Raw genomic sequence first — 26,672 nt, 5'->3', positions numbered from 1 at the left:
TAATGAGAACGTCTACTCACCGTAACGTGTCTTCTCAAGTTACGCGTCGAACCTTTGCTGAAATTTCAGACGACAAGCTTATTTTTTTGGTAAATAAAAAGTGAACACGGGCTTCCTCAAACTTTAAACAAGGCTGCAATCAGACGTCGTGTGGTGACCGACTGTGGTCGCGTTACTTCCTGTCTTGATTTGATTGGCGAAAGACGTCAAATGGCGGTCAAATGAAACAGAGGTCAAACTGAAGGGCAAAAAGTCTAATTTTATAAATTCTTCTTGACAAAAATACTTGTGTAAAAGTAAATTAAAAAAATGCATTAAATATCTCGCAAGTATAATTTATTCATTCATTCATCATCCGAATTAAACCAGGAATAAATGTCCTTTTAAGTTTACGGTACGCTATTCTTCTTTTTTAGGTTATGTATTATTATGAATGATTGACTTCTACTCCGATCTTTGTGTTCAGTTTAAGTTCCTAAATGTCTTTTCCTTATTTTAATATTTCCTTTTGTAGTACACATGTTAAAGCAATGATAAAATCCTTTATAGGATGTCAAATACAATGAGGACAAATACGCTTCGTCTGATATGGCTTTTTATTGGGACTAATAAGGCACTTGAAATATTGCTGGCAGGAAAATACTTTTATACTTTTGTTGTATCCATCCATCCATCCATCCATCCATCCATCCATCCATCCATCCATCCATCCATCCATCCATCCATCCATCCTTTATGTAAACCGCTTATCTTGACAAGGCTCGCTCTACATGTAAAAATATCAAGTCAGTTCCCAATTCAATTAAAATAAAAGTTCTGTCTTCCAAACATCACATGGCCGCTTTCACAGTACATTCACTCATTTCTAACGGCATTTGTTCACTGAGTTGTCAACTGATTGACAGCATCGGCTGGACTTGGTGTCAAGGCAACGTTTTGTCTGCACAATCGGTAAAGAAAAACATGCAAAGACAAGCAAGCTGAACAATTTGAGCTCAAAGTAACAGCCAACTTGTTCGTATGTTAGACATACCAAATTTGACTAAAACATAATTTGACACAATCCTCATTTGTCATTAGTTAAAGAATTGCTTTCATTTGGTCACGCTATTGACAAACACCAACCAGGCTGAAGAAACCGAGATGATCTCCGACTTGTCGCTTCTACTCTGGAACAATTTTGTCACAGGGCAGCAGAGGACTGACGCCTTCTCTCTTGGCACATTCATTCTGAAAGTCAACAAAATATTCCAGAATGAGAGGACATTTTCTAATGAAATATTTTTTTTGTCTGTTATTGTAGTAAAATTTACTCTTAAATTTGACACTTTAATAGTAATCATGTTTTTAAGTTCTCCCTCAACAAAAATGCATTTTTTCCGTATTTCTTGTGTTATTTAAAAAAAACGCTAGTAATTGTGCAGTTACCCCTAGAATCCACAAGGTGGCAGTGTTATAAACAAAACCAATGTTAATGTAAAAAAAAATGCAATAACTGTAAATATGAATGTATTGTATTACACTAACTATCATGCAGATGAATTTCGATTTATTCAGAAAATATTCCATTTTTAAATGAAATATTGAGGATAACTAAAATATTATTTTCTAAATCAAATATAACGAGCTGCTTCAGTGCCTGCACTGTGTTAACATGATTTTTGCGTCTTGTGCTTACACATACCATATATTTGACGACGTTGATATGATATGGGATGCCGCCCATCTTCTCACACTTGGCGATGTTGGCCCTCTCGGGATCTCCGGCGGCCAGAACAGGAGCGTCGGCATCAGCCTGCAGCACAAAAACAATGCAAATAGATTCCCCTCATTCCCATATTGTACTGATTTACATATTTATTCACTTATGTCTGTACTAAATTTGCTAAGTATTTCTATAAACAGATAACTATGATGATGCTTTTTCCGCCTCTCCCAGAGCCCGGCCCCCCTGAACTCAAACACTCACAGGGTCCAGTTCTCTATGGATGGCCAGGAGGTCCCCCATACGGTCGGTGAACCCGGGAGCAAAGTTCTCCGGGTTGATTGCCACGAAACACTGACCCTGTGAAAACACACACACACGCCACTTGGTTTTGACATCACGAGTTCAAGGCCTCACTGATAATAGTAAACACTCACTGAGTCAAAGGTCACATGAATTTGCTTAACGCTCAAAACTGTGCAACCTACCAAATCTGCAACCCTGTCGGTCACTTTCCATGTGCGGATGTGTTTGCTGTATTTGGCTCCGGCCAGGATACCACAGAACACTTCTACCATCATACCAAGGCCGTAACCTTTGTAGCCTCCTAACAGCATACACACACCATAATACAGTTCAGTTAATGAGATCCAATGCAAAAAGTCTACCAAATTACCTTTAAATCTTTTAGTAGTGTGTACATGGAGGGAGGTCATGTTTATTTTGATCATAATTCATAACATATGGGTCAATGTTTCGTCAATAAAAGACTCGACGGAACATCCGGGCAGACCTGTGGCCTCGCTGCCACCGATGGGAACCAAGCCTCCTCCGTTCAGAACTTGCTTAGGGTCGGTGGTGAGCTTGCCCTTGGGGTCGCAGCCCCACCCCTCTGGGATAGTGTCGCCACGACGGTCGTGCAGCTCCACCTGTGTCCACAAGGCGGGGAGGGGAGTGTCACGCCAAGGAAGTTCCTCGTTTTGGTTTGAGTGTCCTCACTTTTCCAAGGGCGACCGCCGATGTGGCCATGTCCAAAACGAAGCTGTCGCCATTTTTGGACGGCGCTGCCACGCTGAGGGGGTTGGTGCCTAAGGTGCACTACAAACAACACCTCGGCTTGGTGAAGTAATCTTATAAAATGATATATCATGAGGGGGATTCAGAAGAATGGCTCACCTCTTTTCCACGTGTGGGGACCACCAGAGGGGACGTGTTGGTGAAGGACATTCCCTGTGATGAGGAGCTTTGATTAGAAAAAAACAAAACGAGACGGCGATTGGACTTAGAGACGTTTTGGACTCACGATCATGTTCTCCTTCAGAGCTAGCATGGCGTAGTGGCCGGCAATGCCGTAATGGTTGGAGCCTACAACATACATACGATGTATTATGAGGGAAAAAATATCAACAAGTATCACATAAAAAAAGATTCAAGGCTAACTCACCGTGCGCCACCACCCAGCCGATCCCGACTTCTTTGGCCTTCTTGATGGCCAAATTCATGCAGAAGTTCCCCACCACAGGGCCCAGGAGGTTCTGCCCGTCCACGAGGGCCGTGGCCGGACTCTCCTTTTCCACGACAGGCTCCCCATCCTTGGCGCAGATACCCGTCTTAACGTCTTTCACGTACATATCTGTGGGGAAAAATAGATTGATATTTCAAGGGGCGTGGCCTAGTGAGTGACATCACTGCGCGTGAGCTTCTGTGTGTGAGCCGTAGCCCACAACAGCTCACTGACCCATCCTGTTGAGTCCGTGGCTGTAGTGACCCCTGTGGTCACCCTCCACCAGAACCTGGGCCAGGCTGCGGGCGTGATGCTGCTTGGTGCCCACCGCCATCATGCATCTCTCGATGAAACTCTGCACCTCCGCCTGGCTGATCAAACACCTACGCACAACCGGAGAGAGACAGAAGTCAAACGCTGCAACGTTCCAACCTCCAAGGGGAGTGCATCAGGTTCAAAAAGGAAAACTCCAGCTCCTTTGTCTGACTTTTCTAAATATATTTTTTCCCTTCTGCTCTTGACGTTCCACAAAAACATTCCTAATCTGGGCTCCTCCTCAAAAGGCCATAAAACAGCTCTGCTCTTTCTCTGCTTGTCACATGCTTGACGAACACCAGTTCTCCTGATCAGCATTAGATTCAGCCTGTTATGTCACCAAGAAGAATACACTTGAAAGATAAGCGCTAAAACCGAACAAAAACAAACAAACACAAAGGTGCTAATAACCACCCAAATGGTAACTGAAACCCTTCAAGGCCTTTCTGCCTGCGTCCTTCGATTGTTTTCTCATCCTTTAGTTTTTGGAGGGGGGTGGGGGGGCCTTGGGAAGGTCATAACTTTAAGGAATGTGCGCAATTGCATCCAGATGTGGACTGTGGCGAAAGTTGGCAAAGAGAAGACCAGATCATCTTCAAAAAAATTCTTTGTTTTCCACTGTGTTTCCTTTAACTGGTAATCATGTGACTTTGCTCATTGATACAAAATACAAAAAAAAAAATGGTGAGAAGCCTCCATCGACTTAAAAAAAAAAAAAAGAACACCACTTCCTTCAATTCTAAGTTGCTTTATTTTCTGTGGATGCCCGCCAAACAATACAGAATGCTCTGTGTTGTATTTATCAAAGTTGACTTATCACAGCAGGGATTTTTTTTGGGTGAGGGAGTTCAAGGTGACACATTTGATTTTTGTTACATCACACCAACACAGGGAGCGCATACATGTGTTTGCGTGTAACATTAGCCCCAGCAGCAACAGGATGGGGAGGGGAGGGGTTCGCTTCTGGCACCCTAAGGGTCCCCCGTGGAAACTTATGCAATATCTTGCATAAGTCACAAGGGAAAGATAGATACACTAACTCATTTTAGGATTTTGCATACAGGAAGGAACTTATGAACAAAGAACTTTTTTTTAAAGGGCTGTACGTATAAGTTTGCCCTGAAGGTGGGGCGTGACCTCTCCCACCCGCCTGACATTGCTGCTATTTACCAAAGCTCTGCTGAAAAAACTTGGAAAGAAGGTCTCACGTGATAAAACTCAAAAGGGGAACGGACATTATTCACATTATATATAACATAATAGGCTCAATTGGCTTGCCAAACTCGACAAACTAAAAATGCTGGTACACCGGCTCCCTCTAGTGGTAGAGGTAACGATCACTGAATCTAACTAAATATAAATTAGATAAATTAAACTATGCATAATGATACACCGGCTCGAACTACAGTTCAGTTCAGCTGTATTTAACTTTTTTTAAAGTGCAGTATATTTCCATTTAACCTTTTTGAGATATTTGTTATCAAATGTTTACTTATGTGCATTTTTTGTCATTTCATATGCATCTTTTATTTTTAGTTAATCATTATGTAAGTGCAGTACTTTCCTATTTTTAAACTCCGTGTTAATGTTCAAACCGTGCAAAAGCGCATTCCTCCTTGCTGGCAAAGTAATACTACGCAGGTGACCGAGAAATAAGTCACATGATCTGCTTCTCTGACAGTGTAGGCGACATAAAAACTTTTTTTCATAACAAGCAACCAAGAATTAAAAAAAAAAAACAACCACTGTTGTGCAACAAACACCCACGCAATGCAGCAGCAACGCGATAGAACAAATTGAGAGCGCATAATGCTGTCCGCATTGGTGAACACTTAGCCCTACTACGCTACTGTAACATTCTACCGTATTGTACTTGGTGTGAAAAGTTTGACTTAGCTCCATGTGTCTTCATGTGATACGTTCCATGAGTGAACTGAATATTGTCAATCATGCCATTCGACTCACATGCAGGGAGTGACAGCAGAAACCCAACAGCCCAGGGCGTTATCAAGGTCGTAAAATTAGAACAAGGACAATATGAACAGAGGAAGCAAAAATGCAGAAGTTTGCATGCACGAGCATCAAAACGAAACACACTTGAATGTTTATGATTCCAATGCAAAGGGAAGAAGTGAACAGTGAGAGCTTCAGGAGTCACCTTTGAGTTGACCTCAAAATGATCAAAAAGGCCGCTCGCTCACCTGCTCATGTTGCCTGTCGTGTGTTGTTGTGACTCCCTCCGATGCTAAAACAAAAAAGGAAGACTGGCGCCCTCGCTTCTACTCTTGTGTTGTCTTCACTTGGCTCCAACTTGCACTTCCAGCTTTGCAGACCTTGGCCACGCCCACCCGGGGGTCATGTTTTATCAGGTATGTGTGTGTGTGTGGAAGAGTGGGGCGGGGTGTGTATGTGTTGAATGTGGGTGTGTCCCGTAGAGGAGGGTTGTTACATTGGCGTGTCTTGTGGTGTGAAGGCATTACGTAAAGTGGGGCTGCTGTTGATCGATAAGATGACCGCTTCCTTTCGACTTAAAAGCATGCCCAGGCCTAAGTTTTTTTTTTTTTTTACAGCCTCAAATAATATGCAAAGATGACTAACTAGAGAACACAAAGTATTTTTTGGACTTGCGGTGTACTTGTTATTGCAAAAACAGTTCAGAAAATATTTGATGAGTTTTTTTTGGCCAGCTTTTGACACTGACGACCTTTGGCAGTCGTTTGAAAATGCACGTTGTGGCGCCCACTGGTGGACTTAACTATCATTAAAGCCTGTTAAAGTTTTAAAGAACTGCTGACAACTTTGCGATGATATTTACTGAAGTGTTTTGCATCAATGGTGGACAGGGGGGCGTGTTAGTTTAGGGTTTATTGATAAAAATGAGGAAAGAAGCATGTGACTTGTTTAAACAGCCCTATTTGGATTAGATCAAAATGACTCCGGTTGAGTGAGTGCTCTGCAAGATGTTAAAATACGGAAAAAGACGAAAATGTTTCATGAACAATAGGAATGATTGTGCAGCGAGCTTTTTTTTTTTAAAGAATCAATTGAATGGGCCCTTTCATTGAAACGCTGCAACAAGGGAACTTTTGAGAAGAAGAAACGGGGCGGGGAAAGAGAGCGGAAATACACTGTGAAGAGACATTTTGCCTTCATTCAAAACACGAGTCTCAGTGGACACTACATTAGGTACACCTGCTAAAAATAATCATATCTAAATTCCAGATCTATTAAAATGACTGCCTTTGCAAAGCTCAAAATGTCTAATCTTTGCTTGACGCTGTGAAAGTGGTTTGCTGTAAAGGTTTTGTGAATATTATTGTGATTTGATGGTTATTTTAACGTTTAAGATACATATTTCTTGAACACAAAAGGTGAAGTAACACATGCTGAAAGATAACATTACACACACACACAGACATGCATTCTTTGTCATCTGCAAAGAAGCCTAATAATAAAAAAAACGACTAATAAAAATTTACTGAGGAGCTGAGGTAACTCAGGTGGCCAGAAATAACGGCAAGAAAAAAAAAAAAACAATCACAGTTTATCCCCGACATAAAATAAAGCAAAAGTTGTTTTCAATCAGTCTTTACATTTTTCTACTCACCATCCACTATTTTGATTCATGTTAGAGAATGTAAAAAAAAAAAAAATATGCAAGTCGTGTATATTTTTGCCCCAAATGTTAGCGGACAACACCCAGAAGCAACATTTGAACACGCTGCCTTCTTCCAGCGGCAAGCCTGTAATTCTCCTCATGCCAGACATCTGCAACAATTTTCCCGCCGCCGCAAAAGGGCAAAATAGAAAGTTGCAGGCCCGAAGCTGTCATTTGCTCGTGTATAAATAAAGAGGGCAGCTCAAGAGAGGTGGTCTAATAGGACTTGAACGCTGGGAGGTCGGACCAGAAGGACGCCCAGGTTGTAACACGGTCCACCTTTGCAGAAACAGCTGGACATGCAACCCGACATGGAAATTAAATTACCTTGACAAGCAGTTTTGTAGGGAAAAAAACGATAGTAAAAAAATTGCAGATCATAAAACAGTACGGAGGGGAGAAAACAAACGACTAAATTGCCACGACACATCACATTTCAAGCAAATGGGTCACCGTGGAATATCGCGTGACGTCATTTCTGAGCAGCTGACACCTATGTATAATGTAGAGCTCCACATTTGGACGCAGCTGGGATGAAAGGGAAGCGAGAGCGGACTGGCCCGGGAATGAAAACGTTCCCGGATTCGTGTAAGTGGCAGTTGGAAAGCAAAGCAAAGCAGGGTGTAGGTACATGAGCAGAACCGCAAGAACTCAGCCTTTACATCCAGCCCAGTCCAAATGGAAAGGAAGGAAAGGCACGGGACATGAAGCAGCAGCAGTAAATTAAAAAACGTGATGAAAATTATATATAATAAAAAACTTTTAAAAATTATATATATGTTAAAATGATGTAAAAATATATAGAATGTATAAATTATGTAAAACTTATGAAAGTATTAATAATAAAAATACAGCATATCAAAAAATTGTGTTCAGTATTGCACTGAATTTTGTGGATTTATTAAGAGTTAACAAGAAAAAGGAGCAAAAAAAACAGATAATATAATGCATCCAGGGTATCCTCAAAAAATCAACACAAATTCTAAGCCAATTCTCACTCAACCGATCTAGATTTTTAAAAACAATCCAAGTTGAATGTATTTATTTTTGAAGACAGCTAATTGAATTAAATCAGCTATTAAATCAATCTCAATGAATACATAAGGATAATTTGAGCATGGTTACGACTTCTGGATTTCCTTTTTCGACCTAAAATGATTTCTTACTTAAATCGCTTTCGTCTCTTTGAAATACAAACTCATGCTAGCAAAACTGTAATATATCTTTAAGGCTGAATGAGATTGTTGCCCCGTCCTTGATTTATCACAATAACAAATCTTTGGCTTCCATCAACGGCTATTTGTTGTCACAACTAAAGATGTTTCAAAAGCAATAATTGGGTTCCGTTGTGGTACGGATATTCATAAACGACGGACGGGGCTGCATAAATACAATAAATATATATAACATATTTCAAGAACGGCAGCTCCCAAATTTACGACACCAAGGAATGCGACAATAGCTCAAACTTTGGGTTTCGGTCACAGATCCAAATTTGTCCAGAATCTTTTTTTCAATGTTGCTATTCATGTTTCTTTGAGGGGTGAGCTTCTTTTCGTTTAAAAGAAAAATGTACTTTGTCGCCATCTTGAGGCATCGTTTACATATATTTCTTTGTGTGGACAATTACCCGTAGATTTTCGTAATTTGTGTCAGAACTTTGTCCCAATTCCCCACCAATCGGGGGGGTTCGCTGTAAATTGTAGTACTGCTGCATTGCTAGCCAAATAGAATCATGAAAAAGCTGCTGAGCTTAGCACAAAACTAGACCTGCAGCACGCTAGACTGCCTTCCGATCACACTCCGGCGTCACTTCCCCTTCAAATCAAAATCGCTAAAATAAAATTGCCTTGGTCATTTTGTCCGGTCCGTCTACCAGCTGAAGAGTTTCAGGAAATTCTGTAGGCCGTCCTCTCCGAGGAAGTCGAAGGAGCCCTGAGAGGAGCCCTGAGAGGAGCCCAGGTGGACCAGCAGGAGCACCAGCAGGCCCACGGCCAGGAGAGGAATGAGAAGGTTCCAGCCGGCTGCCAAGATGTTGTACCACTTGGCTTTATCCGAGCACTCCTGGGCCAGCTGCAGGTTACCCTGCGTCTTCTGATCACGGGCCTAATTGGGTCAACAACAAAAAAAACATTATTAATCTGTAGTTTGGGCAGACATGGAAAGTAATCCAATCCAAGTCCAATTTTGGAGTATGGATTATATAAATATAACTATTTATAACTAACTGGCTATGTTAGCTATATCCTAGCATAATGCTATAACACAGATCCGGGGTTGGGCTTTGTTTTAAAACTATTGTTTTAGGTTTTGATTTGGTTAAGATTAAAGTCATGAGATGCTTCTACAGATAAGCAGTCAGGTCTGGCTTCTGGTTTAGGGTCAGAGCTAAGATTAAGTTTGAGGCTAATAGTAGGACTTGGGTTGAGGCTAGCGTCAGCGACATGAATTTCAGTTTTTGGTTTAGGACTAGTGTCCTGCTCCTACAGATGTAGTTCTGGGTTTAGGCTTTCTCGGACCAAATCCCTTCCAATCACTGAACTGCTGCTCTTTTCAAAGCTCTCAGGTTCAAGGCTGATACAGCTGTTTAATTTAGGAGTAACCCAAGCTTCGTCGTCGTCGTCTTCCTCCCTCTCTAATTTCTCTTGAGCACTCGCCCACCAAGAACATGGCAATTACGCCATTTTTAACCACCCGGATGAAGCCGCCCAACATCTTTAATTATGGACTCCTGGCCAGTCCGCTGCTGGTGCATGAAAAACTTTTGTACACGCTGTAGTTTCTTCTTTTTGGCTCCATTTCTTGTGTTTAGAAGGCCTGATTTCTGCGACACAAGAGCTATCACGATGATACTGCGAAGACTCTCATCTGATCAAACTGAGCTTTAGTGACAAGATCTGGACCACCTGGAACTGCAATCTTCTTGTTTGTTGAATTAAAAAGAAAAATCAACTCAATATTAGTTTATTTAATCCAAATGACTAAACAGGAAGTCAATCAAAGATGGGGAACATGCAGTCCTTAAAATCAACTTTTCTTCACATGCCAGCATATTTACAGTAGTGAAGCCATGGTGGTGGGGATTACCTTGATGGAATACAGGAGCGCCATGAATCCCAGGCAGCAGAAGTTCACATACATGGTGTTGCACAGAGACCAAAAGATGTAGTCCCGAGGCGGGTTCTCGCCCACGTTGCCCATGTTGACCGCGGTGGAGCCGGCTGGTTTCCGGGCAGACTTGCAGTTGGTCAGCGGGGTGCAGTCGGAGGGGTAATTGTACGAATGGTGGTACGAAAGGTTGTCCATGGTCGGGTCCGATCGGGGCAACTGGGTCTGGTTGATGTTTGGCTTTTGGGGAAGCGAGCGAGGAGATTCAGTGGAAAGGAGCCCCCCCGAGCAAGAGCTTTTATATGGGCCAGTGAAAAGGGAGGCGACTGGGCATGGTTCTTTCATTTACGCCAGCTCTGTCATTATGTGGTCACCCTGACAGAGCCTAAAAACAGCACAAGCAGAAAACTTCCAGGGAGAAGTTGGATTTTTTTCCCTTTTTTTTTTACAAGTTTAATGAGCAGGTGGGGGTCAGATGGAAGGAATGATTCAAAACAATCAGAAAATGTCTTGACTCTGTCTAACCTGTCGTTCAATGATACCTCAACAGAACTCAATTCAGGTACCAATTGCCCTCTCATTTTTCAAAATATTGTAGATGTCAAACTTACAATACGAAACAAACAGATGTAATTAGAGTTTAGCAACACCACCCCCTGCTGGCCAGTTACTGTCAACTTCATATAACGTGGCATTTGCACACACCGTGGTCACTTTAGCGAGTTAGTATTTTTAAAATAGCAAGTAGATATTAATGTTTAGTACGATGCGCCAGTTCTGGTGTTTTTTTTATGACTGCTATGTTTGATTTGTTATACTTACTGAAGTGTACGTTCGACATCAATAGTTAACACAAGGTCGTCGAAGAGCAGACAAAGATAGCTTAAGGTTAAATGTCTGAAAAAAAAAAAAGAACTAGCATTGACATGGTAATATTCTTCAACATTTAACACCTTTCTTTCCCCAACAAAAAAAAGGTATGGCCCAACCCCTGTAGCAACAGAACTGTGCCATGAACCAAGGAACAAGCTGTTTTAACAAGAGGTTAATAAATAAATAAACATTTAAAAATGCAAAATGAAATAAAAAATGAGCAAGTGTTTGTGGCTTATGCACGTTTCAAACATGCAAACATGTTTATTGGACATATATGGTGAGGTGACAACCTTGAAATTCACACCCGGCGGCGTTTTGCATTAGAAACCAAGAAAGCATATACAAGGACCATAACGAAGATAGAAAGGCCGAAAAAGCACAAGGCAAGGAGGTTGAATCTTTTTGCCATATAGGCGTGCCTTTGGGCTCCCTCCATGTCTCCCACCAATTTCCGGTCTCTGGCCTGAAATCACAAACAAAAATATTCAATTTCACATTAAAAAAAAAAAAAAGGTATTATATAATTTAAATGACTAGCAATTAAAAAATAATAAATCCATTACAAGACTTAGGTGGTAGGCGGCTAGTAGCACATTACTATTAAAACTGTTCCTAATGTTACACCGGTTATTATTATTAAATATACTTAGTTAGTAGGAAGAAAACCTCTGCTTATTTGCGATTAACACGTAGGCCTCCTACACAACTGTATTCTAATCTCGGACACGTCAGTGGTACCTGGCTCGTAAAGTATATTTTGTGGTGGTACTTATAAATATTTGCGACACACTGTCCTTGAATATAATTATAATACAAATATGTATATATATTTTTAAGAACCCAGATATTCTATTCCAGATATGTATTCCAAACATTACATATTTCTAAAGCAAATGTCTCTCAACGTAAACACAAGAAAAAGAGAAAAATAAAAAACAGTGACAATCTCACCTTGATGGAGAAGATGAGCGCCACTAGTCCCAAGCAGAAAGGATTCCCCATGTAGACAAAAGAGAAGAGCGACAAGATAATGTAGTCGCGCGGCGGCTCCGTGCTCTCATCCGCCGAATCGACCAGGACTACGGTAGAACCGGCGGGCTGGTCAGGGGCCCCATCGGAAGTCGCGGGCTGCGTGGAGACCGCCGCGGCTGGGCTAGCTGCCGGCTTCATGTCGTCTCTAAGTTCAAGTCAAAAGCACGTTTCCTACATTTCCTTTTTAAGTGAACTTTTTGTAGGTGAGAGGAAATGGAGTCGCGGGGAAGGAACATTGTGAACACAATGCATTGTGAAACTGGTTCTCCTTTCGAAACAAATTTCCCAATAGGAAACATTGTGAATTACTTTGATGAACTGTCAAGGTTACATTTGAAGTAACGTTTTGCGTAAAAATACACGCATTTCACATTTCAGTTTTTATGCAATCTCACTTTCAAAACCCAAATATTGGCAGTACTTTGTTCGGGTTCTGAAAGGCCATGTAAGCACACATATTTTGTTTTATGATAAGAAGGCCAGTGCATTGATACCTAATTAAGTTAGTGTTAGTAATTAAATCCCTATGTACTGTTCGCTGATTGGAATCCAATGCGGATTTAAGATTGCATCTAATTGGTCAATCTCAGCAGACGATTTCATATGCAATTATTGCACGAATTTTTGCATTCTGCAGATCCAGTGATCGCATTGACAATATTTTTTCATCATATGGATCTTGAGTGGCCTCAGTTCAAAGTATGCCTCCTCTGTATGAGTAGAAAATAAAGTTACTGCAAATGTATTTGGCTAGATCAACTGGTAATGCACCTCTAGGTCCAGTGACTTCAACAAACCAGTGAAACATAGACGAATACGTGCCATCCCATTCCAGCATTCAAGTTTCCGCAGCAAACAATTTTCTTTGTCACTTACACTTGGAGTTGAGGCTTGAGCGCACCTGATCCACAAATTGTTCTGGCTTTCTCTTCCAGGTTGTCCGCCCATACTAGTGATGTGCATTCCAGTTCTTTTAAGTGAACTGAATCCTTAGAATCAATTCACTGAAAAGATTCGTTCAAACTAATTGTTCAACGAATCGTTCACTCACGAGCCAACGCTAGCCCATGCTGGTGGTCCTTTTTATTATTGTCGTGGAGATACGTTCGACATCAACAACAAATACAAAGTGATTGGAACTAACTGAATAGTGTTTTGATGTGCAACGTTAACATTTAATAATGGGATACTCAAAAAATAGTAACAAAAAGTGCCACTAAAATAAAATTAGCAGAGGATGGTTTCGATCCATCGACCTCTGGGTTATGGGCCCAGCACGCTTCCGCTGCGCCACTCTGCTGTCGTTGCTGCCAAGATCTCAGTAGAGATAGTTATACATCAAAACTAACCAGTAGACGCTTCAATCCGCTTCCCTTTTTGACAAGTAAACATAATGTGAAATAATACATCCCCGCATTAAACGGCAATTTACTGCAGTCCTTCCTGTTTTCCATTTGATTGCTTTACATTTATGACCTGGAAGCATTCTTCTTGCAAATATGAACGGCCCTCTCCGGATCAAGTGCTGAATAAACTGTCTGTTCGACAGACCATTTTGTCACAATAATGTATAAGTCTGACAAACATTAGGGTTTTAAAGGGGGAAAAAAATGAATAATAATAAAAAAATAAGTTGCTGCTAAGCGTTTTATTAACCAAAGCAATGTTATATCACAACCTCAAAGTTTTAATTAGGTGACTTTACAAACATACACAAAATGACCCAATATTTTAAAGACGAAGTCAACTCCATATTATGTTCTGCTCAACCCCAGGACTGGAAAATCAGTGTTCTGATGAACATTTTGTTTGTGGAATATGAATGAAACAGTCTAACAATCCAAGCGGCCATTTCGCCACTTGCCGTCAACTGGAAATGACATTCACGGTTGCCAGGGCTAAAGTCCCAACCAGTCACAGCTCAGCTTCAGAAAATTGCTGTTTTAATCATAATTCTGTGCTTAGATTAATAGGGGCAAGTAAAGATTTGGGGTTGACTTCCTCTTTAATTGCGACATGTGAATTGACACAAGCACAAGGCACTGTGCTGTAATTGTGAACGCATTGATCAATGAAGCATTTTCCAGCAAAGGAGCACCAGTCAAGTCGGGTGTGAAATCAAAAGAAAACATCAGAGAAACTGTTACTTTTGCTACGACCATACTTCTTCACAGCATTTTCTCACACAGGTTGCTTCCTGTAAAACGACAGAGCTTATTGCAGATATGGCGTTTTGCGTTCGCTAACATTAGCACTGTTGGCACAAATCAACAACAATCATTCCTGTTCATTGAGGCACAGATCCAACATAATGAAAATGGGAAGATTTTCTTCCAAAGCTGAAAACTGGCAGATTACTGTCATTATTTTTGAGATGACGTCTTCAAAGTGGTTGGTTTGCAATTTGTTGTTTCTTGCGGCTTTTACTATGACTGCAGGACGGAAACGAGCTTCCGGTGGACGTGCGTGCGTTCAGATCTTGGATGCAGCGGCGACGGCCGACACTTCGGGACGGCTGTACACATGAGTAGCGTTCTAGCAGAAAAAGAGCCAGAGAAGCCACGTCAAGTCATTGATCAAGTCATGGCAGACCGTTGATAAACAGAGAATATTTTGAGATGTTTACAAAATCAAATGATATTCCGGATTGACAAAGTGTAAAAGCAGAATCCGAGTATTTTTTTTTTTTACCTTCTGGGCTTCCGCGTTGTACTTGTTGAGAAAGTTCTGAACCCCGTTTGCATAATCTGCATGGACGGCTTTCAAGTTCTCCACCTGATGAACACGGCGCACAATTTCAGAGGGATCCACAAAGTCCACCCAAAAAAACCAAAAACAAAGTCTACTATGTGGAATTTTGTTTACCATGCGCTTTTGGATGAAGAGCTGCGCCCCCTTCAGGGAGCTCGCCAAGTTCTGACAAAGCCTCTGACGCTCCTCTTCGTTCAGCACCTGAGTGAAGAAGGCGCGAACCTGCAAGAAAAAGCTCTTTTCTTTTTTTTTTGTCCTACTATAGTATTTTTCCACCAGCCAGCTCCAACAAAATGGTTACCTGGGTGACGTTGTCTTCATCGTGGCTGTTGTAGCGCGCCACGTCGGGGGACACCTTGAAAGACGTCTCCCTAAAATGAGGCTGAGTATCCGGTGTGCTGAAGCTGTTGGGGTAATAGTTTGGAGCGCCAGCTGGAGGACAAGCAGAACACGTAGCATGAGCTGCGCCGCATTTGCCGATGTCAGGGATTTACTAAAAGCTCTCTCGGCTTGTCCGCCGTCCCGACCGTGGTTGTCTGTGAAGCACATGGGGCCGTCACGCTGGTAGTTGGCCACTCGGGCCCTGTAGGGGCAGTTCACAGGGAGTTGCAGGTAGTTGGCGCCCAGCCGGTGCCGATGAGTATCCGGGTAGGAGAAGAGGCGACCCTGAGGCGGAGCAAAACGGAGACTTTTGATACATGCGTGTCGGCCGCCATGTTGGATATGGAAAAGTGATATTTCTCGTCCGTGTGCTGTTTGAAGATTTCTTGTTTCATTATTAATTGCCCCAAAACCTTTTTCGTACCTGCAGCATCTTGTCGGGGCTGGCCTCGATGCCCGGCGGCATGTTGCTGGGGTCGAAAGCTATCTGCTCCACCTCGGCAAAGTAGTTGAGCGGGTTCCTGTTCAGGACCATTTTGCCCACCGGGATCAGCGGGTATTCCCAATGCGGCCACACCTGAGAGCCAGACGGGAGTGATTGTAAATTTGCCTTTTTAAAGCCGACGGATCGGTTTGAAGGGCATTTGTACCTTGGTGAGGTCGAAGGGGTTGAAGCGGAAGTTCTCGGCCTGCTCGAAGGTCATGACCTGGATGAAGAAAGTCCAAGAGGGGAAGTTGCCATTGGCGATGTTGTTGAAGAGGTCTCCGATGGCGTAGTCCGGGTTGGAGGCGACTAGGCGGTCTGCCTCCTCTATGGGCATGTTCTTGATGCCCTGGTCCGTCTGGAAAGACATCATATGAGCATCATCAGCGCCGCGTTTTGCGAGGTTGACGCTTCAAGTGGACAATGTTATGGGACGTTGGACTTTTGAACAAAGACTCGGGTCTCTTAGATGAAGACCAGGCGTGACCTTGTAGTGGAACTTGCAGTACACGGGCTCTCCGGCAGCGTTGACCAGCTTGAAGGTGTGCGAGCCGTAGCCATTCATGTGGCGGAAGCCGTCCGGCAAACCCCGATCGCTGAACAGGAAGGACACCTGCATAGTAGTAGTAAGTAAAAAAAAAAAGTTTTTTTAAAAAAAAGATTTTTTAAAAAAAAAAAAAAGATTACAAATAGAACGCAGGCAGCTGTGATATTAAAGGGAAGAATAATTGCATTATTGTGATGCACGTTGGAATCTTTTTTTGCATCTCGCACACACGGCTGACCTGGTGCAGACTCTCGGGCCTCAGGCTGAAGAAGTCCCACACCATATCTGGGTCCTTCATGTGCGTCTGAGGGTTGCGCTTCTGCGTGTGGATGAAGGACGGGAACTGCAAAACATCAGCGGTCAACAGCAGTCTTCCATTGCTGAAGAAAAATTGCTGGTGTTCAAAATGCTCCTGTGGTGGGCTACAACAAAGCACTGTTACCTTGGTGTGGAAGACTCACCAGCATGGCGTCCCTGATGAAAAAAACGGGCGTGTTGTTGCCCGTCAGGTCCCAGTTGCCCTCATCTGTGTAAAACTTGACGGCAAAGCCTCGAGGGTCTCGCACGGTGTCTGCTGAGCCGGACTCTCCCGCTGGAACACAGGAGAATTCAATATTCAAAGTTTGTCTGGAAAAGGAATGTTCTACTCCCATTCGTTAGGTGGTAGTAATGTACATTACACTGCTTTCAAAAATCACAAATAATTTGGGCTTTCCTGCTAATTCTAACCACCAAACTAGAAAAACAAAAGCTCTTGCTGTACTCGACTGTTCTCAACTCACCCACAGTGGAGAAGCGGACAGCGATGGGTGTCACTTTGCCGACATGCGCAAAGACTTTGGCCTTGCAGTAGCGGGTAATGTCATGCGTCACCTCAAAGTAGCCAAACGCTCCTGTCCGCACAAAAATCTTCCTTTATTTACATTCAAGTCGTGAAAATGATTATGAGCATACTTCTACGGTTCCTCCACACACGGGAGAAGCAACAGTGGTTTTAAATGGAGCTGATGCTGACAAAAATACCTCACCTGCCCCTTTGGCGTGCACCACGCGCTCGGGGATACGCTCACGGTCGAAGTGGGCCATCTCGTCGGTGAAGACCACATCCTGGACCAGGAGGGGGCCCCTCGGTCCGGCTGTCTGCAGGTTCAGCTTGTCTCCGATGGGAATGCCGCTGCCTGTGGTCAGCAGCTCTGCTTTCTGAGGCACACGACACGAAATATCGCTTTCCCACTGATGTGAAATTATTGTGCCCCATCTTTAGTTGAAGTTTGATTCATTTTGGTATTAGCTTTTTTTTATGAATTGAGATTTTGTCGAGTGCAAGATAAGTGGACGTTCTCCAATAACAATCGGCTGTTTGCTCGGTTTATATAATGGCCAAGGCTGAAGTCCGCTCTTAATGAACTCCTCTAGTCTGCGTTACTTTTCAACAACTAGCATGAGAGCAAAGCTATTTTTTGTTTGGTTTTCATTGCTGAATAACAGCAAATAGCTAGCGAGCATACATGCAAATTAGGACAAACGCTGAGCAACATGGTAATCAATGATAACAAATAGTGCACGTACGAGCGCTGCATTTTGTTTATTGATAACATTCAGCTAGTTCGCCCCACATGACCTCTTACTTCGCCCGCGTACGAACCTGGGAGCTTCGAGCCTGATGCCATAGCTTCATTTGATCACTTGCTTTGTCTCTGGTGTCAGCCATGTCGACAGGTGATCGCCGAGTTTCTTCTTGATTCAAACAACGAAGTCGCTTTTTAACTTTTCGGTGTCCTACCAGTCTGGCAATATATCTCTGTTATGTATCCGGACTTTGCTCGATGTAGCCCCGCCTCCTCCGGTTTCCTCTCTTCTGATTGGCTGACGCGTAAGATGTTGACCTACTTTTGGGACCGTAAGAAAAAAAAATGACATAACGCAATCTTGAGTGAATTGAAAAATTTATCTGGCCTCGATCAAACTATGCTCCCAAGCTGTTTTACCAGATAGCTCGCTAGCTCAGTTGTTCTTGAGTCGATGTATAACTCGATGGATAAAATGAATGGCTAACCACCAGCAGGTTTACCAGATACAGACTAGATAGTTAGGTTTCTAAAAAAATATTTTTGAGTTTATTTTTCTGTGGGAATTGTTTGGAGTTAACCAAACAAAACAAAGTGTCCTGCCAGGGGAGTGAATCATTTGTCAAGTTACCATCACTGTCAAGTTAAAAAGTAGATCAATATCAAAACTGCTTCAGTTGAATTGCTTTTATTTCAAAGAGCATTTACACAAGCTGGCGCTCCAAGCATTAGAGCTTCATGCATGGTCATGGAGGAGGCGAACAGAATTGCTAGATGGAAATGGAAAATATTGCTATTATTTGGCACATACCGAAATATAATTTAATGTCACGTGGTCGCGGTGCTAAATATTTCTGGAGTTATTTCAAATGTGAGAATGCAGTCAAAAGTGGACTATGCATGTGACCAGTTAGGAAAATGACAAAAATGTTCAGAAAATGTCAACAAGAAAACTAAAATGTAAATGTACGTTTGTCACAATTGACAGGGAGAAACACCATTTACACTCTTAATAATGCCAGCGGGTCTACTACTGTATGAATAACAAAACAGCGCAACATGACGACAACGCGCTGATCATACTCTACCGGACGTTTGATTCGGCTATATCAGCAAATAGATCACCTGGGAATTTAAAAGACTACCTGGATTGTGTTTCTTCAAAGCAACATCAAACACAGCACCAATCTGCTAGACTGGAACGGAGACTTTATGTAACATGGATTCATGATTGTGTATATGTTGGATACATGGCAGATTTTTGTAGGTGTTCACTGAACTTAGAATTTCTTCATTTTTCTTAAGTATTGTGAAATGATAGTGGTGTTGTTTAGAAGTGCATTCAGTCCCCACTAAAGACCCAGGTCCCGATTGCATGGCCTGCCACTGGCATACTGACATCTGTTTCTCATATTTTGCAGCTAACCAAGATCACCAAAAATTATCTCTTGCGTGTGATGTTAGCGTTTGACTTCAGACCCTGCGAAGCGGGTGCCACATGGACACGGGCTTCCTCAGCGTGGCCAGCATTTGGTTCCAGTGAGTGATCCCCATGCCACCGGCCTCTGGACCGATGATCACATGACCCAGGTTCTCGCCCCGTCCGTCGTCGGATGCCTCAGCGACGGTGACCCGCAGCGAGAGCTCCTGCAGGGAAGTTAAAAAGAAAAGAGGGGGGGGGGTTATGCAAGCATGACTAAGCACTTGTTATCAGTTGGCAAGTGTCGGACCTGCAGGACGAGGGAGGGCACGGAGAAGATCATAGCCTCGTTGAAAATGGGGTTGGTGTCGTCCCTCTTAGTGGAAGTCTTCTTCTTGCTTATCTTGCGTCCGTCTTGCAGGAGGTAAACTTTGACAAAAGGGTCTGCAACGAGGGACGCTCGGCGTTACAATTCTAAATGAGCCGCATGTGGGCGCATGCAATCGAATTAGCTTCAAATGCTAATGACATTGCTCTAATCCCTAATTTTCAAACACATTTCATTTGATGAAGACTTTTAAATTACACATCTAACTAGAAAATGCAATTTCTGGAGAAATTGCGTGTGAAGGCGAAGACCATGCATGGGAATATTAAAAAAATGGTGCCATATTTTATTTAAATTTGTAACAAAACGAAAACTACAGGTTCACTTTGGAGTTCAAAAGTTGAAACGGGTTGAATCTGACAGAAATTTCAAAAGTTAGAGTAAATGTTATATTTAGGTCACTTCTGGTTTCATTTAAGGCAGTTCTTGGTGTTTTAGGTCTATAAATCAACCTATTTTAGACGTCTATTTTAGGTCTATAAATAAACCTATTTTAGGTCTATAAATCGACCTATTTTAGACGTCTATTTTAGGTCTATAAATCAACCTATTTTAAGTCTATAAATCAACCTAATTTAGACGTCTATTTTAGGTTTATAAATAAACCTATTTTAGGTCTATAAAGCAACCTATTTTAGACGTCTATTTTAGGTCTATAAATCAACCTATTTTAGGTCTATAAATCAACCTATTTTAGGTCTATAAATCAACTTACCGTGTTTTTCCATGCAAAATGCACCCCCATGTATAATACGCACCCTAAAAATGGCATGTCGATGCTGGAAAAAAGCCTGTACCCATGTGTAATACGCACCCAAATTTTGACTCTCACTTAAGTCCGTAAACGTAAAATTATTTCAGAAAAAAGATCATCTTTGGGAACAACCGGATGTTATTCTGCCGGTCAGTATCACTGCGCCATCGCCTTCACACAATTACAGTTAATAACAACGAAAGGCTAATTAACACTGAAAAAGCACCGAGGTAGAAGCTTGTACGGAATTCATTAAACTGCGAGGATAAAAGTCTTAAATGCCAAGAGACAAACATTAGTGCTAATGCTACTGCTAGTGTGAATACTGACAAACTGTCACACTTGATAAAAAAAATAACGCTTGTTAATATAGAAAAAGAAGAAATTGCAAGTGCGTACGACCTGCAGTGTTTTTGCCGTTGGTCCACAACAAGTTCTTACACTTGGCCACCACCACCGTGAGGCGCTCCGCCGTGGGCAAGTAGCTGAGAGACAGCAGAATCTCCCCGACCGCATCTGCTGCCTAAAACGAGTCCAGTCACACACGACAAGCGAATTTAGAAGCAGTTCCTGCCAAAACCGAAACACTCAAATCATGTTGAAACACATTTATCCAATATTATGGTTGGTATTTCATGAATTGGTTGTCATGTGCGGTCATTTATTAGCGGTGAACCATAAACCCGGCAGGTCAACCCTAGTCTGATTCCAATGACTATTACGATATATTATTTTAATACACCTACAAACAAACAGTATATTTATATATTTGGTTAATGGTTAAAACACAAGCACAGTGATGATCATCCTAATAAGACGCACTTTGTTGACATCCTGGAGGTAGAGCCAAGCGTTGAAGGGTCTGACAGTGAGGTCCAGATCTGACAGCTTGAGTTCGGCCACGCCGGCGCTGATGTTCCTCTCGTCGCTGTCGATGCCGAAGGCGGCGAATCGGAGGCTGCACTCGTCCAGGGCGCACACGTCGATCGCCACAGAGAACCTCTCGTCGAAGATGACGGTGAACGCGTTTGTCTGCACCTGTCGGGGAAAAAGACGGAATGTGCTTGATTGACCGTGGCGGGTTTTTGCCTGATGGTGGCGCCGAATTTAACTTGAATTTAAATAACCCCATAAAGATCAGTGAGCCACCATCAGGTCAAACCTTTAAATTAGAATTAATTTATCTTGAAGTTTTCATACAAATCTTCTCAAATTTACTTCTCAACATCAATGACCAGACCAAGTCTTTCCAACTGTCGCCATACACTCGCTTCCCCTCTAAATAAGATATAATACACTAAATAAAATGTATCAAATCTGCACCTGCTGTTGTGGGAATGTTTGGTCACACACAGTGACAGAGATTTTAACAGCTAAAACAGCTTGGGGTCAAATTGACCCCAGAGGACCACCAATGCGATATTTTATCTTGAAACACAAACAAAAAACATCACGACTGTGGTTATTTGCTTAGCAATTGATTTTCCACTGTATAAAAGGATGGTAAGAAATAAAAATGAGTGATGCAGGTTACTAGGCACCAAGTAACACACATAAGAGGGGATGAGGATGTAATTATAGCATTTTATCTCACACCGGAGTAAAAAGCCAATGTTTGTGCCGACGTGAACCAAGAAGAGGGCCTTGAATGCCAGACCCCCTGAGGGCTCTTATGGATTTTATTGATGAGAGGCAGCATGGAGACATCGGGAACGCTGGACAAATGTGCCGGCGCAGAGCTCAGCCTTGGACTTTTGCCTCCTATTTATTTCTCCCTAATTGTGCACAACAGGGCTGTTTGTGTGTATACAGCAGATTCTAGTCGCATGTGCACGGGCGGAGGAAGCTTTGCGAGCCAAAATGATAGCTCACCGATGAGTGTAAAAATGAGCAGAGCGGATGGGAAACAGGCGGGCCCGCCTTTATAAATAACCACACATCAGACATTGCGCCCCTAGTGATGCTCGAGAGTAGTGCATGCATTACACTCAAGTTGCTATTAATTAATTGAGTTCTTCAGAGTGACCCGATTTACGCTAAAGTGGAGGTAATGTAACACGAGCGCGGGAACCATCTTACCCTGGTGACTCCCACGTTGAGCTCTTCCGGACCCAGGGAGATCCTGATGAAGCACCCTGGGAAGTCTCCCTCCTCTCTCTCCAGCAGGTCCTTGCCCTGATGTGCGATGATGCGCAGCGTCCCCTGGCCGCTGTGGCGCGATGGCTCGAACTCCAGGGTCACCTCCAGCTGACCCACCGTGAAGTCGTGGCCAAAGTTGTTGGCGATGGACGAGATGGAGCTGAGCGAGTCGGTGGAGACGGATCGGTTGAGTTGGGCCGTGCCGCTCAGGTCCAGGTCGCGGCCCATCAGCTCCAGCTGGCCCAGATCCCTCAGGCCGTCTGGGGTGTCGCCCGGGCCCAGGCTAGGCTTGCGGCTAGACGCCGTTGACGTCCGCCGGTGGTTGATAGCTGCCACCCGCTTCACAGAACACACACTTTGGAATCGGACCCGAGTGAACGTGACCGGCGATTGGCCTACCTTTTGTCGGACCTCCGCGAAGGAGGTTCCATATTTTTCCTGCAGGTATCTGTAGTCAAAATTAGGAAAGGGCGACGGCGCCGGGAAGGTACCGGACTTCCACAGCTTCCAGATGTTCAGCCCGGCCACCGCCAGCAGCACCACAAAGCCCACCAGGTAGATGCCCACCTCCCAGCCGGGCGGGTTACGCACCACTGACAAGACGGCATAGAGCAAGTTGGAGACGCTTAGAAAGATGCGTGAAAATAAAAATTCATTTCATTCTGTTGTCCACTCACCACTCAGATGGTAGTCTGAGACGTCCCCACTCAGAAGAGAGGACATGGTGCAGCAGCCGGCCTGGAAAGTGCAAAAAGCGGAAACGGCCCAGTCAAGTATCTTCATGGATGGAGAAGAGAGAAAATATCTGCGTGTGCAGCAGACGCAAGAGGCCGGCTTAGCGCTAACATCATTACACCAAATAAATGAGGTCGTTATCCCAAATGTCATTTGGGTTTTTTTCTTCTATAAATAATCATCTTGGGTTTTGCAGGGCGACTAGCTCCGCTTGCTATTCAGATGTATACAGGAATGTTTACGTGCGGTCATAAAGAACACAAGTGAGGGGAAAAAAAAATATTTTAGCATTTATTGTGCCCATTGTAAGATTGCAATCGCACAATAACGACAAGAGAAATACGCACAACGATTACGCGCCGACATCCCGCCACGTGCAAATCATGCAACGGGATATCGTTGGACAAAACATGAGCGAGATTGAGAATTGATCATGAGGAGATGAATGCACTCGCAGGCTGCTTTTAAAGAGACGGAGAAGAACAAGGCAACACAACACCAAGTCAATAGCGGGCATCCATTGTCGATCGACTGACTCATTCCTCCCCCCAAGAAGCTTCTCATCCTTCTCCCTGCTCGCTGGAATCTGGAGCATTACACTAATGATACCATTGGATGGGGGGGGGGTCAATGGGTAACCGTTGGGGTGGGGGTGGGGGGGCACCAGTCAAGTCAGCTGAAGCTGTGCAGCCAAATTAAAGTGGCTGACGCAGTGCAGAGCACTGACGGCTGCTGATGTGCCGTTTGGACCTGAGCTTTGTTTTATCTTAGCTTGGCTGTAGTTGTGATGGATCAGTGTGTGTGTGTGTGTGTGTGTGTTAGGAAGGAAGGATGATTCATGGAGATTTGGCAAAAAACAAACGAGGCAGCGTGGGCGCTCCGGCTGTGTCTCAGCGGAGCCGCTGAGCTGAAATAGAACACAAGCAGACAGGCTTGTTGTGCTTGCTGCACGACTTCTTGTCTCTTTTAGGATTTCATTTTATTCACTCACAAAAGTGACATTGTAGAGGTTTTTTTTTTTTTTTAGGCCCTTCTTGGCAGGTTTGACAATCTATTGCATGATGACAAGCTTTTTATGGAAGACTCAGAGTCAAATGTAATTAATTATCTTGTACTTTATCATGCTGAGAAAGCTGTTGCTATTTTGGTAACTTGTCCTTAGGCCTGAGAAGGAAGAAAAAAACAAACATCTTGTCACTGTATCGGCTTACGCTAAGTGACATGAGCACAATAGCGCTTTGGGAATTTGTGAAATTTCAATTTTCCGGCGCAGCAATAAGACTGAGTGGAAAATGAAAGGCTGAGTGTGTGCGTGCATGTGTGTTTGTGTGAAGAGGTAGGCCTTGTGAATATTCCAACAAAAAGCTGATCAATCAAATCCTTCTCCAGTTTGGCTCAGACGACTCATAATCTAATTAACGGCCTTGCCACAGAACTGAAAGCCATAAAACGGAGCCATACGTCTTCTGGTGCGATTGCCGACGTTGAGAATGTCTGTGAATAACTTTTGACAAGATTTTTTTAGGAGTGCATCAACATTTTTATGAGACTCGTTTGAAATTTTACTCCCGATTAATAGTAAATGAAGGTACCTAAAATACTTCCCTGAGGAACTACCGACGGACAATGCCGAAATTATTTTCTGCAACATGATACTTGCGTGAAGACCACTCTGAGACCGGACGCCGCTCCCTTAATTAAATAACCCCTCGGCCAATTCTGCAAGCATGGTGCTATGTGTGTCTGAGAGGGAATCCCCTGATGAAGTTGGAGATAGTGAAAAAAAAAAAGAGGTTCAGCTAAGTAAAGAGGCGGGGCATACGCAAACCTCATGACACGCAGGTTCACCTGCATTATTAGCATCATTAGCATGGGCAGTCAAGAAGAGTCACTGATGTGAAAGTGCTTTGTGTTTTGAGATACAAGCTAACAGGTGGACAAATTTGTTTTGACTTGCGGCAAAAAAACATAAAATAGTTACGGTCAACGCAACTTAAGTTAGTTGACAACCAATGGCATTTTATGAAGGACCAAAACTGCTAAAATTGAAAATAAATAAAAGTAAAAACGAATATCAAAAATAGAATTGAAAAATAAATGCAAAAATATTTACTTTGTATAAAAATAGAAGTAAAAATGAAATAATAAAATTTAGAAATAAATAGCTAAATAAATGCAAAAATAAGTAAAAAAAAAACAAAAATGACAAGAATATCCGTTTCTATATTTTTAAATCAATTCTCCACTTATATATATGTATTATATTTGTTTATTATTCGAGCAGTTTTGGCCTTCCATAGCAGTTTGGCAGATAATAAACACTTCTTTAAAAATGATTTATTTATTGGGCAGTGTGTCAAAAGCGTGCAAGATCATCAGATAACTGCATGTGATGCTCAGCAGTGAATGAGTTAATAAATGTTTTCTGAAGGTGACATTTCCTCTAGGAAGAAACCCGACAAGTCTCCTGCAGGTTTTGTGTTCTAACTTGTGTGATTCCACTGTCGGCGTCTATTCCAAAGTGCCGTCCCATCACCAAACTAGTTAGCAAGGACATTTTGTGGCCCCAAATCCCAGACTTTGCGACGCCATGCAAATGCAGAACTAGAAATGTGCTTTGGAGCATTTAGCGGCACATGGAAGCGGCATCAATTGTTCGAAGTGCAACCTGCTGGAGTCCACCGGATCACTATGTGGACACAGCGTGTGTGTGTGCAGGAAAATCACACCAGCCCTCCTCCTCCCCGCTTTTTTTTTTTTTTTTTTGAGAAGCAAAGCATAGAAGGATGCTTTCTTACCGGGACTTTCCTGTTTGCTGCAGCGGCGGGCAGGAGGAGGAGGAAGAGGAGGAGGATGGACGAAGCAACTCCACCGCTCTTCCTTCTCTTCAGGCGCCGCTCTCCATCCAGTGCCGCCGAATGCTGGAGGGCGAAAAAGACGACGACGAAGAGGGAGGAGGAAGAAATGGGTTACTTCGGAGACGCTTGCTCGGAAGGAGGAGAGAGATGAAGAGGAGCAGCTTGCTTGTGCCGCAGCTCGCTGGAGTCTGTAAAGAAAGATGCTGCTGGATTGGCATTTCTGTGTGCGCCTCACACACACACACACGCTCCCTGCAGAACAACTTCTCACCTCCGCCTCCTCCTCTTCACAAGCAGCAGGCGGGCATGCACATGCAAAGGATAATTTAAAGCAACATTAACCCAATTGGCAATTGCATTGATTATTCTGTAATATTTAATAATAATGTATGTCGTGTACTTACTGCTCATAAAATTCAGTCATCCCGTCAAGGACGTGTAAAAAAAAA

General features: G+C 43.0%; 5 protein-coding genes across 6 annotated transcripts; all 5 read right to left on the bottom strand.

Moving 5' to 3' along the window:
• Positions 1-578: 578 nt before the first annotated feature.
• LOC133156456 (uncharacterized oxidoreductase YjmC-like) lies at positions 579-5,883 on the bottom strand. Its single transcript, XM_061282176.1, has 11 exons — positions 5,726-5,883; positions 3,444-3,592; positions 3,150-3,338; positions 3,009-3,070; positions 2,882-2,935; positions 2,705-2,803; positions 2,499-2,634; positions 2,194-2,312; positions 1,970-2,065; positions 1,685-1,795; positions 579-1,230 (listed from the first exon to the last, which is right to left on the bottom strand). The coding sequence occupies exons 1-11, from the start codon at positions 5,731-5,733 to the stop codon at positions 1,165-1,167; spliced, it is 1,089 nt and encodes a 362-aa protein (XP_061138160.1). The 5' UTR covers positions 5,734-5,883; the 3' UTR covers positions 579-1,164.
• A 2,165-nt stretch (positions 5,884-8,048) lies between these two features.
• Positions 8,049-11,244, bottom strand: LOC133156458 (interferon-induced transmembrane protein 5-like). Its single transcript, XM_061282178.1, has 2 exons — positions 10,270-11,244; positions 8,049-9,288 (listed from the first exon to the last, which is right to left on the bottom strand). The coding sequence occupies exons 1-2, from the start codon at positions 10,633-10,635 to the stop codon at positions 9,055-9,057; spliced, it is 600 nt and encodes a 199-aa protein (XP_061138162.1). The 5' UTR covers positions 10,636-11,244; the 3' UTR covers positions 8,049-9,054.
• Positions 11,245-11,390: 146 nt separating this feature from the next.
• On the bottom strand, positions 11,391-12,444 carry LOC133156459 (interferon-induced transmembrane protein 3-like). The gene is made up of 2 exons (XM_061282179.1): positions 12,118-12,444; positions 11,391-11,629 (listed from the first exon to the last, which is right to left on the bottom strand). Exons 1-2 carry the CDS (start codon positions 12,334-12,336, stop codon positions 11,465-11,467), a joined length of 384 nt encoding a protein of 127 aa, XP_061138163.1. The 5' UTR covers positions 12,337-12,444; the 3' UTR covers positions 11,391-11,464.
• Positions 12,445-13,827: 1,383 nt separating this feature from the next.
• Positions 13,828-18,209, bottom strand: cat (catalase). The gene is made up of 13 exons (XM_061282376.1): positions 18,007-18,209; positions 17,390-17,561; positions 17,144-17,254; positions 16,823-16,953; positions 16,600-16,704; positions 16,302-16,427; positions 15,981-16,172; positions 15,755-15,907; positions 15,477-15,615; positions 15,251-15,381; positions 15,064-15,171; positions 14,890-14,973; positions 13,828-14,733 (listed from the first exon to the last, which is right to left on the bottom strand). The coding sequence occupies exons 1-13, from the start codon at positions 18,070-18,072 to the stop codon at positions 14,671-14,673; spliced, it is 1,581 nt and encodes a 526-aa protein (XP_061138360.1). The 5' UTR covers positions 18,073-18,209; the 3' UTR covers positions 13,828-14,670.
• Positions 18,210-18,601: 392 nt separating this feature from the next.
• On the bottom strand, positions 18,602-26,571 carry syt12 (synaptotagmin XII). Of its 2 annotated transcripts, XM_061282378.1 has the most exons (8): positions 26,164-26,571; positions 23,308-23,368; positions 23,030-23,223; positions 22,571-22,969; positions 21,314-21,529; positions 20,894-21,014; positions 19,660-19,793; positions 18,602-19,576 (listed from the first exon to the last, which is right to left on the bottom strand). In XM_061282378.1, exons 2-8 carry the CDS (start codon positions 23,351-23,353, stop codon positions 19,403-19,405), a joined length of 1,284 nt encoding a protein of 427 aa, XP_061138362.1. In that variant the 5' UTR covers positions 23,354-23,368; positions 26,164-26,571; the 3' UTR covers positions 18,602-19,402. The 2 variants fall into 2 exon arrangements, with proteins under 2 accessions (XP_061138362.1, XP_061138361.1); XM_061282377.1 differs by lacking the exon at positions 26,164-26,571 and having other exon boundaries at positions 23,308-23,781.
• Positions 26,572-26,672: the final 101 nt, after the last annotated feature.

This window comes from Syngnathus typhle, linkage group LG7 (assembly GCF_033458585.1).
Source record: "Syngnathus typhle isolate RoL2023-S1 ecotype Sweden linkage group LG7, RoL_Styp_1.0, whole genome shotgun sequence".
NCBI classification, from domain to species: Eukaryota; Metazoa; Chordata; class Actinopteri; order Syngnathiformes; family Syngnathidae; genus Syngnathus; species Syngnathus typhle.
The sequence above is the reverse complement of the archived record's forward strand: the minus strand, read 5'-3'. Positions and strand labels throughout refer to the sequence as shown.

Coding starts and splice junctions, on each gene's coding strand:
- syt12 (XM_061282377.1), bottom strand. CDS start 23,518: ATGACATTTGGGATAACGACCTCATTTATTTGGTGTAATGATGTTAGC. Junction 23,224..23,307: donor CTCAGACTACCATCTGAGTG/GTGAGTGGACAA, acceptor CCGTCTTGTCAG/TGGTGCGTAACCCGCCCGGC. Junction 19,577..19,659: donor TGCCCTCCCTCGTCCTGCAG/GTCCGACACTTG, acceptor ACTTCCCTGCAG/GAGCTCTCGCTGCGGGTCAC.
- cat (XM_061282376.1), bottom strand. CDS start 18,072: ATGGCTGACACCAGAGACAAAGCAAGTGATCAAATGAAGCTATGGCAT. Junction 15,908..15,980: donor ACCCCTTCGACCTCACCAAG/GTACAAATGCCC, acceptor TCTGGCTCTCAG/GTGTGGCCGCATTGGGAATA. Junction 15,382..15,476: donor GTGCTTCACAGACAACCACG/GTCGGGACGGCG, acceptor CTTGTCCTCCAG/CTGGCGCTCCAAACTATTAC.
- LOC133156459 (XM_061282179.1), bottom strand. CDS start 12,336: ATGAAGCCGGCAGCTAGCCCAGCCGCGGCGGTCTCCACGCAGCCCGCG. Junction 11,630..12,117: donor CGCTCATCTTCTCCATCAAG/GTGAGATTGTCA, acceptor TTGTGATTTCAG/GCCAGAGACCGGAAATTGGT.
- LOC133156456 (XM_061282176.1), bottom strand. Junction 2,936..3,008: donor CTCTGAAGGAGAACATGATC/GTGAGTCCAAAA, acceptor TCCTCATCACAG/GGAATGTCCTTCACCAACAC. Junction 2,066..2,193: donor CCGACAGGGTTGCAGATTTG/GTAGGTTGCACA, acceptor GTGTTTTCACAG/GGTCAGTGTTTCGTGGCAAT.
- LOC133156458 (XM_061282178.1), bottom strand. CDS start 10,635: ATGAAAGAACCATGCCCAGTCGCCTCCCTTTTCACTGGCCCATATAAA. Junction 9,289..10,269: donor CGCTCCTGTATTCCATCAAG/GTAATCCCCACC, acceptor TGACCCAATTAG/GCCCGTGATCAGAAGACGCA.